The sequence below is a fragment of the Talpa occidentalis genome, unplaced genomic scaffold, assembly GCF_014898055.3.
Source record: "Talpa occidentalis isolate TD23 unplaced genomic scaffold, MPIMG_talOcc4v2.1 talOcc4.9, whole genome shotgun sequence".
Taxonomy (NCBI): Eukaryota; Metazoa; Chordata; class Mammalia; order Eulipotyphla; family Talpidae; genus Talpa; species Talpa occidentalis.
In genome coordinates this window covers 63,971,742-63,985,539 of record NW_023605305.1, presented here as the reverse complement: position 1 = coordinate 63,985,539, position 13,798 = coordinate 63,971,742, and the positions used below count along the sequence as shown (strand labels likewise).

General features: G+C 42.7%; 1 protein-coding gene across 5 annotated transcripts in view; it reads right to left on the bottom strand.

Moving 5' to 3' along the window:
• Positions 1-13,798, bottom strand: part of DAB1 (DAB adaptor protein 1) — a 1,108,601-nt gene that overhangs the window by 55,008 nt on the left and 1,039,795 nt on the right. For all 5 annotated transcript variants that reach the window (XM_054691843.1, XM_054691842.1, XM_054691845.1 and 2 more), the window contains 5 exons: positions 11,191-11,322; positions 10,460-10,579; positions 9,964-10,002; positions 8,395-8,460; positions 1,356-1,415 (listed from right to left, as the gene is read on the bottom strand). In XM_054691843.1, coding sequence (XP_054547818.1) covers positions 1,356-1,415; positions 8,395-8,460; positions 9,964-10,002; positions 10,460-10,579; positions 11,191-11,322 — 417 coding nt within the window. The remainder of the gene's footprint in view (positions 1-1,355; positions 1,416-8,394; positions 8,461-9,963; positions 10,003-10,459; positions 10,580-11,190; positions 11,323-13,798) is intronic.

The window sequence follows — 13,798 nt, the reverse complement described above, 5'->3', positions numbered from 1 at the left end:
ACTACACCCAAGGGCAGAGATTCTATATTGTCAAGACACTAGAAAGGATGTAAAATGATAATTCAGTAAAAATGAAAGTAGTAATTTAAAAACTTATTTTAAAAAGAAGAAAGAAGCCCTCTGGTCCCTAGAATTCCCCCAATAGGCTTTCTGTGAGATGCTCTCCCAGCAGCTCCAGTGGCGGTGAGCTCACACTCAGGGGCGGCTATCCCACCCTGGAGCAGCACTGTCCTTCAGGAGGGTCACCCTGAGCCCGAGCTGGACCTTTGTTGCAGTCCCCCAGCTGGTCTCATGTCCCCAAACTGGCTAACACAGACCACCTCATCCCTCTTCCCTACAGAAGCCTCTCCAACTCCCAACTCCACATTTACATATTCTTTTCCCCAGGCTTTATATTCCAAGTCCTTTAGCTGCTCCTCCAAGGATGGGGTTTCTAATTCCTTTCATACTCTTGAAATATGCAGCTGAAGCACTGCTTGTGACAGGGTGAGGCCCCCAAACTGATAACAATGTCCCAGAGAAGGCCATTTAGCAGCTCCTTACAGTGTGAGGGTCAGAGCTAGCATTCTTGAGGGTGCATATGACTTCAAAGCCTGTGCACTTTCTGCACACTGTTGAGTTGAATGAGGTCAATGGTGACTAAATACCTTAGTTCTTTTCACCCTGCTTGGAAGACATGGAAGACTTCATTGGCTCCCTTATGCGGCCTGAATCATGCATAGCAGTTACCTTCTGAGTGGCAATGGAAGGTTCTAACATGGATCTGGGCCTCACAAGGGTGCAGAGGAGTGCTACAGAGCTGCAGATTTTTCTCTCTGCTGAGATTTCTAGGAGTTCCACTAGCAGATGGGGTCTAAGCACAGTGGTTTGCTTCTCCACCAACTTGTACGTGCCCTTCTCTACCTGCTCTGCCCACTGGCTGATCCCTTACATGCTCCATGGCCTTTGGCTTCACCGTCTACTGTTTCCCTAAGGCTTCTCAATCACTTTCAAATTAGAAGGCAACTCTCTCATCAGAACCAAAAAAACTGCCTTCTACTTGACCAAGTATCATAAAGTCTTTGGCTGTAGACACTTCTCATGGAGCACCTGAAATCCTGAGGTCCTAGGACACAGTGGCTTGCATGATTCAACTCACTCCCACATGGCGGCTGGACATTTTTGGAGACTGGCATCTTTTCCTTGGCACCAACATCTCCCCTGATGCCACCCTCACCCTGACCCACGGAGCAGTCCCCAGTAAAGCCACATGGATTGTGACACTTCTCCAGAAGAATTCCCTCCTTGGGTGTAGAAACAGTCTTAGTATGAATCCAGGGCACAGGAACCTGGCAGGACAGAGGAGGTATACTTACACTTACAGGTTGACTTTTTGGCACATCATAAACACCTTCTTTCTTTTGGCTGGTGGGAACCTATGAAAAAAATGGAAGTCAACACAGTCAAAACACATCAATAGTCCACTTTCAAAGAACTAAGCAAGCAGACCTCAACACCTAGCTGGCAAAGTGCGTGTGAGGATGGCCCTCATGATCCAAGGGGTGGACTGCATGGTGCTACTGGAATTGTGAAAGTAGCAGCCTATGTGCCTTCCTTTAGGAAAACTGGACGAGGAGAGGGGGGCCTGAATCCCTTCATACATGTTTGCAGGTGTTTCTGGGTGTTAATCTTGGAATAGGAAGCCAAGAGACCTCAGATATCCTGTGCGGAAAAATAATCCTCATTTCTCCTGAGGCAGATATGAGGCCGAGGAGGTACTAAATTGCCCAAAGTAATTAAATGCTTTGTAGCTAAACTGAAACTGCTCAGTGCTAAGACCCAAACTATTTAAACTAGACAAATATCAAGATCCTATTATGGAACACACGCCATCTTGATAGTTACTATAGGTTTTTGTTCAAGGAAAGGGCCCATAAATGCCAAAGCAGCATGGGACTAGAACCCAGAAAATCTCAACTATTTTTGACATTTATCTGCAGGGCCTACTCTCCCCTCTCCTCTTTCCTCTTGTTCTCATCCATCTCATCCTGTTGGATCCCAAGTAACCATAATACCCTAAGCCGGGGACTTAGCTCCTCTGAGCTTCACATTACATAATGGACGTTATTGGCTCTGCTTTTCACTCAGATTATTTTGAGGCTCAAATGAGAAAATAACAAAAACTATTAGGCTCTACAATACCATAAAGTGTCAGAATGAGAGCTTCCTCTGCCATACAATCATTTTGTAAATAAATACAGGAACATATTTTACAATAGTAACAACAATGGACACATTGAATATTTTGGGGATGTGCCAAGCAAGGCTTTGCACTGCCACATGTTCTTCCCCAGCAGCTAGCATAGCAGTGCTCCCCACCCCCACACCCCAATCCACCCACCACACTCAAGGATCAGCCTTCAGTGGTTATATAACTGTCTGATAACTTTTCTTTCTCTCCATCAGAATGGAAGTTCCTTAAGGGCAAGCATGGGTCTCCCTGGTGGTGTAGCAGATTGAGCATCGCGCTGCAAAGCTGTCCACAGCCTCTCCCCGGCCGGCCAGTGAGATTCTCACATGGCTAGGCAGACCTCTCCTGTCTCGCCGGCTGCTCCCCTCAGCACTATTACTTCGGTCCTTCTGCCTGTTCTGTTCCCTGCTGTCCCTGGTGAATTCTCTCACCCTCCAAGCCTCTGGCCTGTACCCCAGTGCTTGTATAAATAAATAAATCTTTAAGAAAAAAAAAGCAAGCAGAGTTTCCAAAACCCAACAGGCATTCAGTAAGTGTCTGAATAAGTGAGTAAGCGAACTAAGTAAGTGAACCATAGAATGATGCAGGGGAACAGCCAATAAAAAGTATCTCAGACTTGGGTCAGCAAATGCTACCGTCCTTCTGAGAGAAGGAGAATCTTAGCTCATTCCTTGGTTCCCTTTGTCATCTTCACTCTCCTTAGCTTACTTAAACTCCTTAAAATCACCCTAAGAGCTGGTATTATAGTCTCTACTTTAAATAGTAGAAAGTGAGGCTCAGAGAAGTTAAAAGAATTTAGCTCAAAGTATCAAAGCTAGTAAATGACCAGATTCAAGCCCATTTCTTTCTGGGCTACAAGAAGACACTGCTTCCTATCATCATGAGCTAATTTTAACAGGGTGCATTATTCCAGGCAGGTTTTAAACATTTGTGTTTTACAAACATTCTCATGCAATCCTCATCGCAAGTTTATCGGTGAAGACTACAGTGCCCATGTTGCAGGGGAGAAAATGAGAGCTGAGAAAGTTCTGCATCTCACTCCTGACCCCACGGTTCCCACAGCCATTTGGATGCTTTTTTTTTTTCTCGGACATTACCTTCTCCACTCCTGGAGGTTCAAGCACATTCTTACAGAGAACAGGATTATGAGGAGTACGGAGGTGCAGAAGATGCACTTTCAGCGTTGCTCTTGTAAACCTCAATTTGCAGGTAGCCAGCGAAGAATGCAATTTCTTTGATCCTAATAACTGGACTCCATCTAAAAGGAACCCTCGATGAATGCCAGCAGAGTCCTTGTTAATGAGGACCAATAAATTACCGGTCCTCACTTCTATTTTTATGAGCTCACACTTTCCTGAGCAAAACAAACAGCGTTTCTGTTCCCTGTAATTCACTGCTCACTATGGGCACTTAGTAAGTTGAAGAACAGCTGACGCTCAATTATCCCTGCAAATGGAGGAGAGGCGGTGGGATGGATAAACCCAAACTGTGCATAATTGAAAAAGCTTTTCGGTTTGCCTCTTCCAGGGGTAAGATATCTATCTGCCTGTTTGTCCTTTAAGATTTATCTCAGCCAGGACATCTCAGGAGCCTTACCTGACTCTCCAGGCCTGGCTGGAGACTAACTCTGTACCCTTACAACCTCTATGTTTCATTAAAAAGTAAAAGCCTTTCATTAAAAAGTAAAAGCTGCCAAGAACCTATTATATGTTAGACCTGCACTTTGCCTGGGACAGTGATGGTGGACCAGCTGGATTCGGCCCTTGATTTACCAGTGCTTTCATCTTGCCGGGGAAAACGGAAAAGTAATCAGGCTACTAGAGTGTAAAATATGCGTTATCTTCTATGGAAACTGTCACACCTCAGCTCCTCTGTCCCCACTGTGCTGTAAGCTTGCCGAGGGTAGGGTGGGCATTTTGTAATCCTTTTTTCCCTATCTGTAAATACTAGTCACACAGGAGATGTCGAAGCATCAGACATTGCCGATGCATGTGCTGAGTGCAGAGCACTGGCAGAAGTGCTGACAAAACCAAGACCAGAGAGAGCCTGGAGGCGGCTCTCACATCTGCCTCTCTGGTCCATCCAGTCTAGAGACCATCTCAGTCATAAGATGTTGCAGAGTGAGGACAGTTCTGTATCCACAAGGAGATGGGAGATCTGCTTCCTAATCCAGCTCTGCCTCAGGGTCTGTGCCCTCAGAAAGGATACTTTGTTCTCTGAACCTCAGTTTCCCTATCTGATTGTCCTGTGCATCCAAGGGATTGCTTATAAACTCCCTGAGGCCTGGCAGCATGCTGTGGTCACCATTACATCCCCAGGTGCCTGGCTCCCTATGTAATTACTATTGAATGAATGCATTAATAGATGTGAAGTTACTCTAAAAAACTACACATGAAGCACTGTATATAGGAGACACTTTCAGCTCAGCAACATATTAACAGTGCAGAGAGGCAGTTAAAGTTTGGGTGACGTAGAACTTGAGACATCATTTAAAAATAACAATACTTGACACAATCTTGGGTGATTAAAGATGATTTCGAATGAATGAACTTGGAGAATGGCCTCTTGGAAAGCTGTGATCTCACTTTTGTGTAAGCCTGGTAAGGTACTAAAAAACACTCGATTTAGAATCAGAGGCTCTGGCTGTGGGCCCAGCACTTAAGTTAAAAGGACTTGATTTTCTTAACATTTAAAATGATAGTCATTAGAGTTGTTCTTATTGCACTGTTATTGAGGGTCAAAATGAAGTGAGGTGTAAAAATGCTTTGTACTGTGAGGCTCTGTGTTGTTTTAAAAAGATGACTGATAACTTTTTCTGAGGCAGGGAAAAGGAAAGACAATTATTATTATTATTCCAGTTTAGAAAATGAGACTAGTGATTCTGCAAGAGAGGTTCTCCCTCTCTGTTGAGCTATAAATAGCAAAGCCAAGTGAGTCTATAGCTTTCCACTAGGCTCTCTGACAGGATGAGGTAAACAGTTATGTTCTACTTCTCTTAGCACATCATCCAAAGACAGCCTGCATAGTGTCTGATGTTGATGGCATGAGGAAGGAAGGGGGACTACGCTTTACACAGGCCTTACTATGCACTGAGTGCCATCCTCATCGCCTTACATCTTCCCACCTCTTCCAGAAGCAGATAATATTTTGTCCCCCCCTTCAGACCTCTGGAAATGGACATACAAAAGTTATATGCTTTACCCAAGGTCATGAAATAAAGGATTAGGATTCAGGTGTGCAGACTCTTTCCAGAAAACAGGATAAAATGTGAGACCACTCTAGACCAAGCAGAAGTACAAGAAATAATGCAATGTGTTTAGGAGGAACAGCTGCAAAAACTTGTAGGCCTTAAAAAAAAAAAGAAAAGAAAAGAAAAAAAGGATAGGGTTCCTAATAGCAATTCTGTAAAAACCTAACCTTATCTTTAGACCCAAGAGCTTATCTCTTGTTAAGCAAATTGAAGCCCAGGCAACTGACAATGCTAGAGAGGAAAATGACCAGAGGTCTTTCCAAAAGAGGGTGATAAAATATTCATTCCCTTAAATTGGTACCTTTCTGTTAATGATGGACTGATGGGCAGATCCCGTAGAGGTCAGGACTGAAAATGAGTGTGATTTGTAGATAGTGACTTAAAAAGCAGAAAGAATCTAATTGTGAAACTCAGGATCAGGCAATTCTGAGCTGAAAAGAGCCTTGGGATTGATTTATTTACAGCAGTGGAGGAGCCCTAGGTGTGAGAGGAAATTCTCCCTCTGGCTAGCTCTGTGACCCTAGGCAAGATAGCTTATCTCTGTGAACCTAGCTTTCTAGACTGTCAGGCAGGACTGTAAGCCAGGGCTGTTGTGAGCTAGTAAGATATTGCATATAAACCCCCACTCAGAGCAGGCCTGCAATCAGTGATCAGTAAGTGTTATCAAAATTACACACACACACACACACACACACTCTCTCTCACACTCCTTCCCTAAGAGTTGTGTTACCATGTTAATGCAACTCAGCATACTTTTCTAGAGAACCACAGGCCTATGACCAGACTCTACTGCGAAGAGCGGGAAGGGACCTAGCCCAAAAGATTCTTCATTTGTACTTGCTCATTTTACAGATGAGTCTACTGAGGCCGAAAGAAGGAAAGAAAGTTGACACAGTGGATAATGGCTGAGTGGGTTCTTGTACTAAGATACTAGATTTTGTTGGAAAAAAAAGGAAATAGGCCCAAAATGGAGCCCTGACTTAACATGTAACCTAACTCCCACCTCAGCTTCCCCCAAATGTGGAAACTAACCAAGCAGAAGGTCCCTGGTGCTCACCATTGTGGACATCTGCATGCTAAGATGCCTCTGCCTTCCCCTAATCATGGCTGTGCCTGAAGAAATACTTCTTTATTTTGCTAATAACTCTGTCCTATCATTTTCTTGGCTCTGAAATCCTGCCATTTTGAATAACATATTTCAGTGCCTTTCTTCTTGGTAGATGGGATACTGCCCAACTCATGAATCACTTAATAATGCCAATTAGATCTTTAAAATTAACTTGGCAATAGTTCTATTATTTGACAATCCATACACCATGGATCCAGTGGGTGACCCTGGATAATACTGCTTCTTTGCATTCTTCACATGAACTTGCTTCATTTTCAAACACACATGTGCATCAGGAAGAAGTTATCATCCTAACTTTCTGTGTTTTATCATCAGGGAAACAGTCTTAGAGAAGGCAAGTGCCTTGCCCACTACCACAGAGCCAAGGTGGTGACAGGACTAGAGCCCAGGTCTGCACTCACCTAAAGCAGGTCTTCCCCATATGCAAGACAGTCATCCTGCAGCTCCCCACCGCGCACAATAGAAACTCACTAACCACGTGAATTAAACTAAGTGTGAATTTAGAGTGTACTGAAAAGACTCCTTAGAAACTTCTTACACTGGAAAGCCTAATTTTCTTCTAAAAGGTGCCCTCTTTTCATAGGATGATGGGCTAAGGGTTCCTTTGGCCACATACTCAGACACTGCAAGGCCATACTTTAAAATCTGACACTGAGGACAAACAGACAACTTTTCTGTGTGAAGACAGAAATTTTGTAAGGGATGATGGTTTTCAATCTCAAAGCACAATCTCACAAGTGAATTCAATCCAAATGGATCCAGTGGAGAGAAATATTAATTATTCCACAGGGCTGGTTAAAACTGAGTTGTTGGTAGTGCTAACATTACATTTGATCATTTAGAATAATGTGCATTTGATAGAAATTGAAAATCGGTTTTACTTTTATTACTCAAGTAATGCATGCCCAAGGCAGAGAAACAGGCCACACCACTAAGTGAATCAAGAAAATTAAAATCACTTATTAAATACATTAAATTTTTTCCTTCTTCCAGAATGTTTGTGTTTCAAATTGGGAATAAAATTCTAATTAGTGAAAAACCGGAGGTCGTCATATTTGTTTGATGTGTTGCTGTGTTGTAATTACTCAAAATCTTTGATGGGAAAGCGTGGGAGAAGAGGCGCAGAGTTTTGCCTTCACACATATGCCTGGGTCTGAGCTCAGCTCCCAACAGCTGCACAGCCCTGAGGAAGCTACTCTACTTCTCTGAGTCTCAGTTTCCCCTTGAAAGTGTGATTAAACTACCACTTCACAGCATACTTGTGATAATGAAATGAGTTAAGAAATATGTTTCAAGTTCTTCACATAACCAGTTACAAATACAAATTTACTGTTTTTTGGAAGGGGTCAATGCTTCCACTAGACTATCTTCGGGATAGTCAATGCTCCCCTATTGTTTCCAAATAGCATATTCAAACGTGTGCTTCAATTTCACTAGGGCAGTTGGCTTCTTAAAGAAAAGTTACAGAACACATTTTTGTAAGAAATGAAGGCCCCTGCTCTGTAATGGACAACACCCGCCAATAGTAAAATGGAAGGTTTGACTTTTGAGTCAATTGAAAAGAGTTAAAATCGACTAACTGGCCATTCAACACTTAACAATAGGGCACAAAAATTGCTGGTGAATTGCAGGGGGAGCCAGAAGCCAATTCAGGCGAAGGTATCTTGACGAGCCTAGATGAACCGAGAGCGCGACGGGACTCTGCGAGCAGAGCCCTGGCTCATCCAGACACTTCTGTGCATTTACACGCAGTGTGCAGTGGGAGGAGAGGAAAGCGGTTTATACCTGATAAATGTTTTCTTCTGTTTCGGGATCACGGATTGGCTCATGTCCAGCCTCAAACACAATGTACTATATCGGGAGCAGCCAGAGAAGAAAGGTCAGAGGTGGAAAAGAAAGAGGGGAAAAAAAGCATTTGGAATTCAAGATACAAATCACAGTGAGCATTAAAGAAACAGGCACAAAAGAAAACACCTTCAAGGGACAAGTGAATTACTGAAACACCAAATGTTCTGTCTTTGCTAAGGAGAGCTGCAAAGGTGGGATAGGTCAGTCTGCGTAGCACCCCTGCCAGTCTTTCTGGACCTATAACCTCTCTTCTGATTTCATCTCAGTGAAGTGCTGTGTGACGCCATGGTGAATTTTAGGTGAAAGTGCTCATTTCCATGTGTTCCTTAAGGTCCAGGTCCCAAGCCAACTCTGAAGTGCAAGGAGACTCAAAGTCCATCATCCTCAAAATGCTCCTGATTGTACGTTCTCCGTTTTAAATACTGAAGATCCATTTTTCCATGTGCATGTTTCAGACTCTAAAGGACTGGCCCATTGTAAGAAGAGCCAGATACTTCATTCTCTGCAGGCCAGGGAGGCAGGGGCTAAGGTTCTATGAACAAATCCTGGCCTTCACATTCTAAGGCAAGGGCAGGCCATGATATGCACCTTTGACTTTTGTTTGCTGTACATGCTAGCTACTTCTATTTCAAGTTATTGATATTGTATTACTACGTTTTAATCCAAGATATTTTACTTTCATAAATGCAGGCCAGCTTTCTGTGTGAACACCTGAATTTCCAGATAATATGCATGTGACACACACATACATAATCCATATGTGTTCATGTGGAAATGCATATGTCTGGTTTTCTTTCATGTCCTACAAGTCAATGTTTGGCTTCTTATTCCCATTGGGAATATGTACATGGGGCCAGAGGCCTCCTCTTGCCATTTTGCTGCACCTGTTTGAACAGAGCCCAGACTTGAACCCAAGAGATATGATCTCTCTACCCACCCATGGGCTGCAACCTTGAAGACAGAGAAAGCTACAGGCTAGGATGTCTCCAGGTTCTCCCTGTCCCTCCCCACCACAGCCTGTGGCTCATGCAAGGGTCAGCTGGACCGATCGGTGGCTAGAGGGACTCCTCATAGCCTCTCTAAACATATAAACTGTCCTTGGCGTTTGCGCTCAAACGTCACCAGAATGCCAGTCCCCATCCCTGGTTCTTAACTCAGAAAAGCCACCTCATTATTCACAGTCTCTCTAATGAACTCAGAATATTCAAGAGATTTGAACACATTCAAGTCTGGGATCAAACTTTTACAGATTGTAGAGGGGGCTGAGGCAGGGGAAAGATGGAGAGAAGCACATCTCTAAACCCCATGTTACTGACGCCAGCCAAACTTCTGTTCATTTTTATGGAAATTTACTCCTGGAGGGGCTGGCAGTGCTCACCCTCACAAATCATCTTGGCCCCTTTCCAGGCTATGAAGCCAGTGGATTCTTTAGGTCTCTGACAAAATAGCTACACCACAGGCCTCACCATTCCTGAACCTAAATCCCCAAGTCAATTTAGAAATTACCTGATAGACAGGATCTTCAACATCCTCTTCCAGAATTGTCTACAGCAGAGTGAGGGAAGGGAAGTTGAAAAGCAGAAGACATAAAGGAAGAGATGTGAGACTTATTCAGAAGTTATAGGACAGTAAAGAAATTGGCTCTGGGAAGGATGGGCTAGAGGATTATCATGGCAGGAAACACACAGGAAAAAATCAAAACCTTGTAGCCGTCCCCACCCCTATTGTCAACCTTAGAAAAAGCAATTGTGGTTCTTTGGTTCATCTCCCCTGAAATCTTCCTCTGGATTCAAGTTTTCACTTTCTCCAGCAAGTTCACAATCTCAGAGACTAAGGGATCATTTCTAATGGGGGTGCTCTCCATGCCTGTGATTTATTTACACAGAACCTTTTGTCTTTATTTCTACTCGGCTGCAGACAGAGAAGCCCTGACTGTCAATTGCACATCTGTTTATTTTAAGCCCCAATCTTCTCCAGTGCCAGGATGAAGTCACAGGTGTACCTGATACACGGCTTGTTCACACTGCTTATCCTTTTGTGCCTTTTTTTCCAATTCTTCTCTTTGCTTCAATTCATAAATAAGCTGAAAGAGATCTCTCAAGTCCAGAATAACAGGTTCAGCCTGGAGTAAAAGGTGGTAAAGCACATTAATAAGAGAATGGTACTGAGCCACTTAGAGCAATTTTTGTTTTTGTTGGCTATAACCCACAGTCCTTCCGGTTTCTATTAAACTGAAAGCATTCCATCTTTAATTAATTCTACCTTGTTTATATTGGTTTAGCAAATTGCATCTGGGCTAAAGTTCATTTCTTCAACTAATTATATTTGCAAATTCATAATAATCATAAGCATAAAAGACATTGCTTTTATTTATTAGTAATTTCAAATACAATGAAATTAGGGTAGGCCTAATGCAAAACAGCTATTTGTTTTCTCTTATTTTCTTTTTAAATGAGGCTATGCACACAAGAAAACTTATTTGTATACTGTGCCTCCATCCAGTTTAATCAGGAAGGAAAATAATTAGTCATTACGAAATATCCATTAGAAAAAACAACAACAACAGACTGGATGGGTTTGAACATGTCTCCTCACTCCAAGGCTGTTTATCTTCTCAAGACTGCAACCTGAGCTGCAGCATCCCCCAGCCATCCATCACGGTGTGACCAGCAGTGCCACGGTGTGACCCCAATGGTTACAAGGCAGGGTGCTACTCTGGTTGGGGACACTTACCGCCTGGGCTGTCTTGATAGCCACAAATCTGTGATTCCCTTCCTTGCCGCAAACGTATCCAAAGGCCCGGTGATCTGTGATATCCTTTGCAATGTAGGAGATTTCATGAACAGCATGATGATGCTGAAGAGCCTATTGGAGACAAAAAGGAGAACATATTTCAGGGGACGTTTCCTTCGAGCTGTTGATCAATAAGAGATGTGTTTCAGCTACGTGTGAACAGGCCCGAAGGGCTTTGGAAAAGCTGTTTGGTCCAGATGGAAGGAAAAAGAGCTGTGCCTGCCCCTGAGAAATAGAGGCTTCTCTCCATGGTCTTAATGCCGTGACCAGAGAGATAAACAGGACTGTTCATATGCTGAATGAGTGTCTGTGGTGGTGGCTTCCTTCAGCTTGCCAGAGCTGGTTGGTCTGATTCAGCTGCGTAGGCTTCTGCTAAATCTTTCTTCTTGACACCACTCAGTCTAAGTTGGACTTGAACACACTTACAAACCAGGGTCTCTGATTACCTTGGTGGGAGATAGACACGCACAACTCTTGGGGGCACCATTCATAATCAGAATCAGAGACTTGCATGATTATGAAAACATTCCAACATATGGTGATGCAGAGTCTGAAAGAACAAATGCTTTTTGCTATTTTGTCCAAAGTCACACAACTCTACACTGATTGCTCCCTATGTCTCCAATGTTTTCCATCCGCTTTCCCTATTCTCATTCCTCTTGCAAAGGCTAATTCAAATAGCATCACCTCTGTGAAACAGTCTCTGAACAAGGCATGCCTTTCCTCTCCCCTGAAGATATAATTTCTCCCTCTCTTGTGTTTCCATAGAACTTTAGCTTCTGGTAGTGGTGCTGAAACACTTGATGGATTCCCCACCCACAGCTTTCTGCTTTCACAGACCTCCCTTCTCTGAGGCTTCTTGCCTGTCTTCTCCACCAAGCTCTGTGGTCCTCATCTCTGTCATCCTAGTCCCTGCCACTGTGCCTGGTCCATAGTTCATTGAATTAAAGTAAACTGGGATCGCTGATCAATAATTTCAAAAATCTGTTGAATTGACTGGTTTTATATTATCTCAGCTTCAACAAATAAACATTTTGTTAGGTGAGGGTCATTTTTCTGTATGTATGTAATGTGACCTTCATATAACAGTACTCTGTAAAAGCATATTAATACTTGAGAATTATAGGAGATGCTTAAAGTTCTTATAAAGGGTGTTCTCATTAAACTGAGTGTTAAGAGGCTTAAATTTTAGTCAGGATGTGAACACAAGGCACTCACTGTATCTCTCAGGACATCAGTTTATTCCTATATCAAGTGAGATGTTTGCACCTGATCAATGGTTTCTAATCCCAAGCTGGCTCTACTAGTGCTGTTAAAGGTAGTAAAAAGAGGTCTTTAGCAATTTCCAACATTTCAAAAAGCTAAACAGAAATTTATAATTATTCCCTAAAGAGATGACCTATTTCATTGAGCATGTAATAGAAAACACCAACTTTGACTGAAATTGTACCAAGTTATTGTTATACCCTTATGAGTTATAGGTTCAAATATTCCAAATAGAAGGTGAATGATTACAAATGCATTTTATTTTATTTTATTTTATTTTATTTTATTTTTGGTGGACAGAAACTTTTCCCATTAACAAGTCCAAGGAAAGAGGGAGAAATGTCACACAGGGGATCATACTTATGAAAATGCTGGCAAACAGTGGAGGAGGTATTCTCTAAGGTCCTGTCCCATATCCCCAGATTCTTTAGCCATCAGGACCTCACAGTACACAGCCAGCCTCCGAGGGCAGCAACATCTGGTGCTCCTGGTCATCACCTTAGTTCTGGAGTACTGGCCCACACCTTCAACACTTCGTCTGGATTTTGACCTTATAAATTATTTCTGCAGTGGAAATTAGTGGCTCATATTAATTTCCCAGAGTCTAATACTTTGCTACCCAAGCTGCTAATTGTGCTTCCTGCCCTTTCCTGGTTGCCCACTGCCAACTGGACATCATGCTGTCACTGCCCAGCCATCCTACCCTCTCAAGCGGCCAGAAGACAACTGTACATCATTCTAGTAGGTCGACACCAAGATGGTGAGGAATGAAGCATCTGTTAGTAAAATAATCAGGATCCACTTATTTTATTAAGGGGACAAATTTAGCTAACAGAGGAAAACTGCTCAAAGAGCAGTAGCATTTTTGTGGTGTTAATGATGTAAAATTGATGAGAGTTATATTCACACAACATGGGGGGATTGATTTATAGGCTTTTGTGAGCTAGATGCTGTGCAGCTGGGGAAGGTGGAAGACAAAGACATTCTCCTTTGCTCTTCCCCAAAAGTATTTCTCTCTGCATAACGTGGAAAATGTTATCCACGTCTCCTATTAAATCCAAGTTTGACGACATCACCTTATTGATTGCCGAGTGGAATATTGCTGGGAAATTAAACTGCGATTAGAAGTCTTCCTGGTGGAATTAGATTTGGAGATGATTGTGCAATGGTAAAATATCACCAACTATGCAAGACAGCAGATGGAGATGTTTTAATTTATCCTGGAATCCTCATTAAGTCTTTTAAAATCAAAACATTTTTAACGCCTGATGATACCTAATAT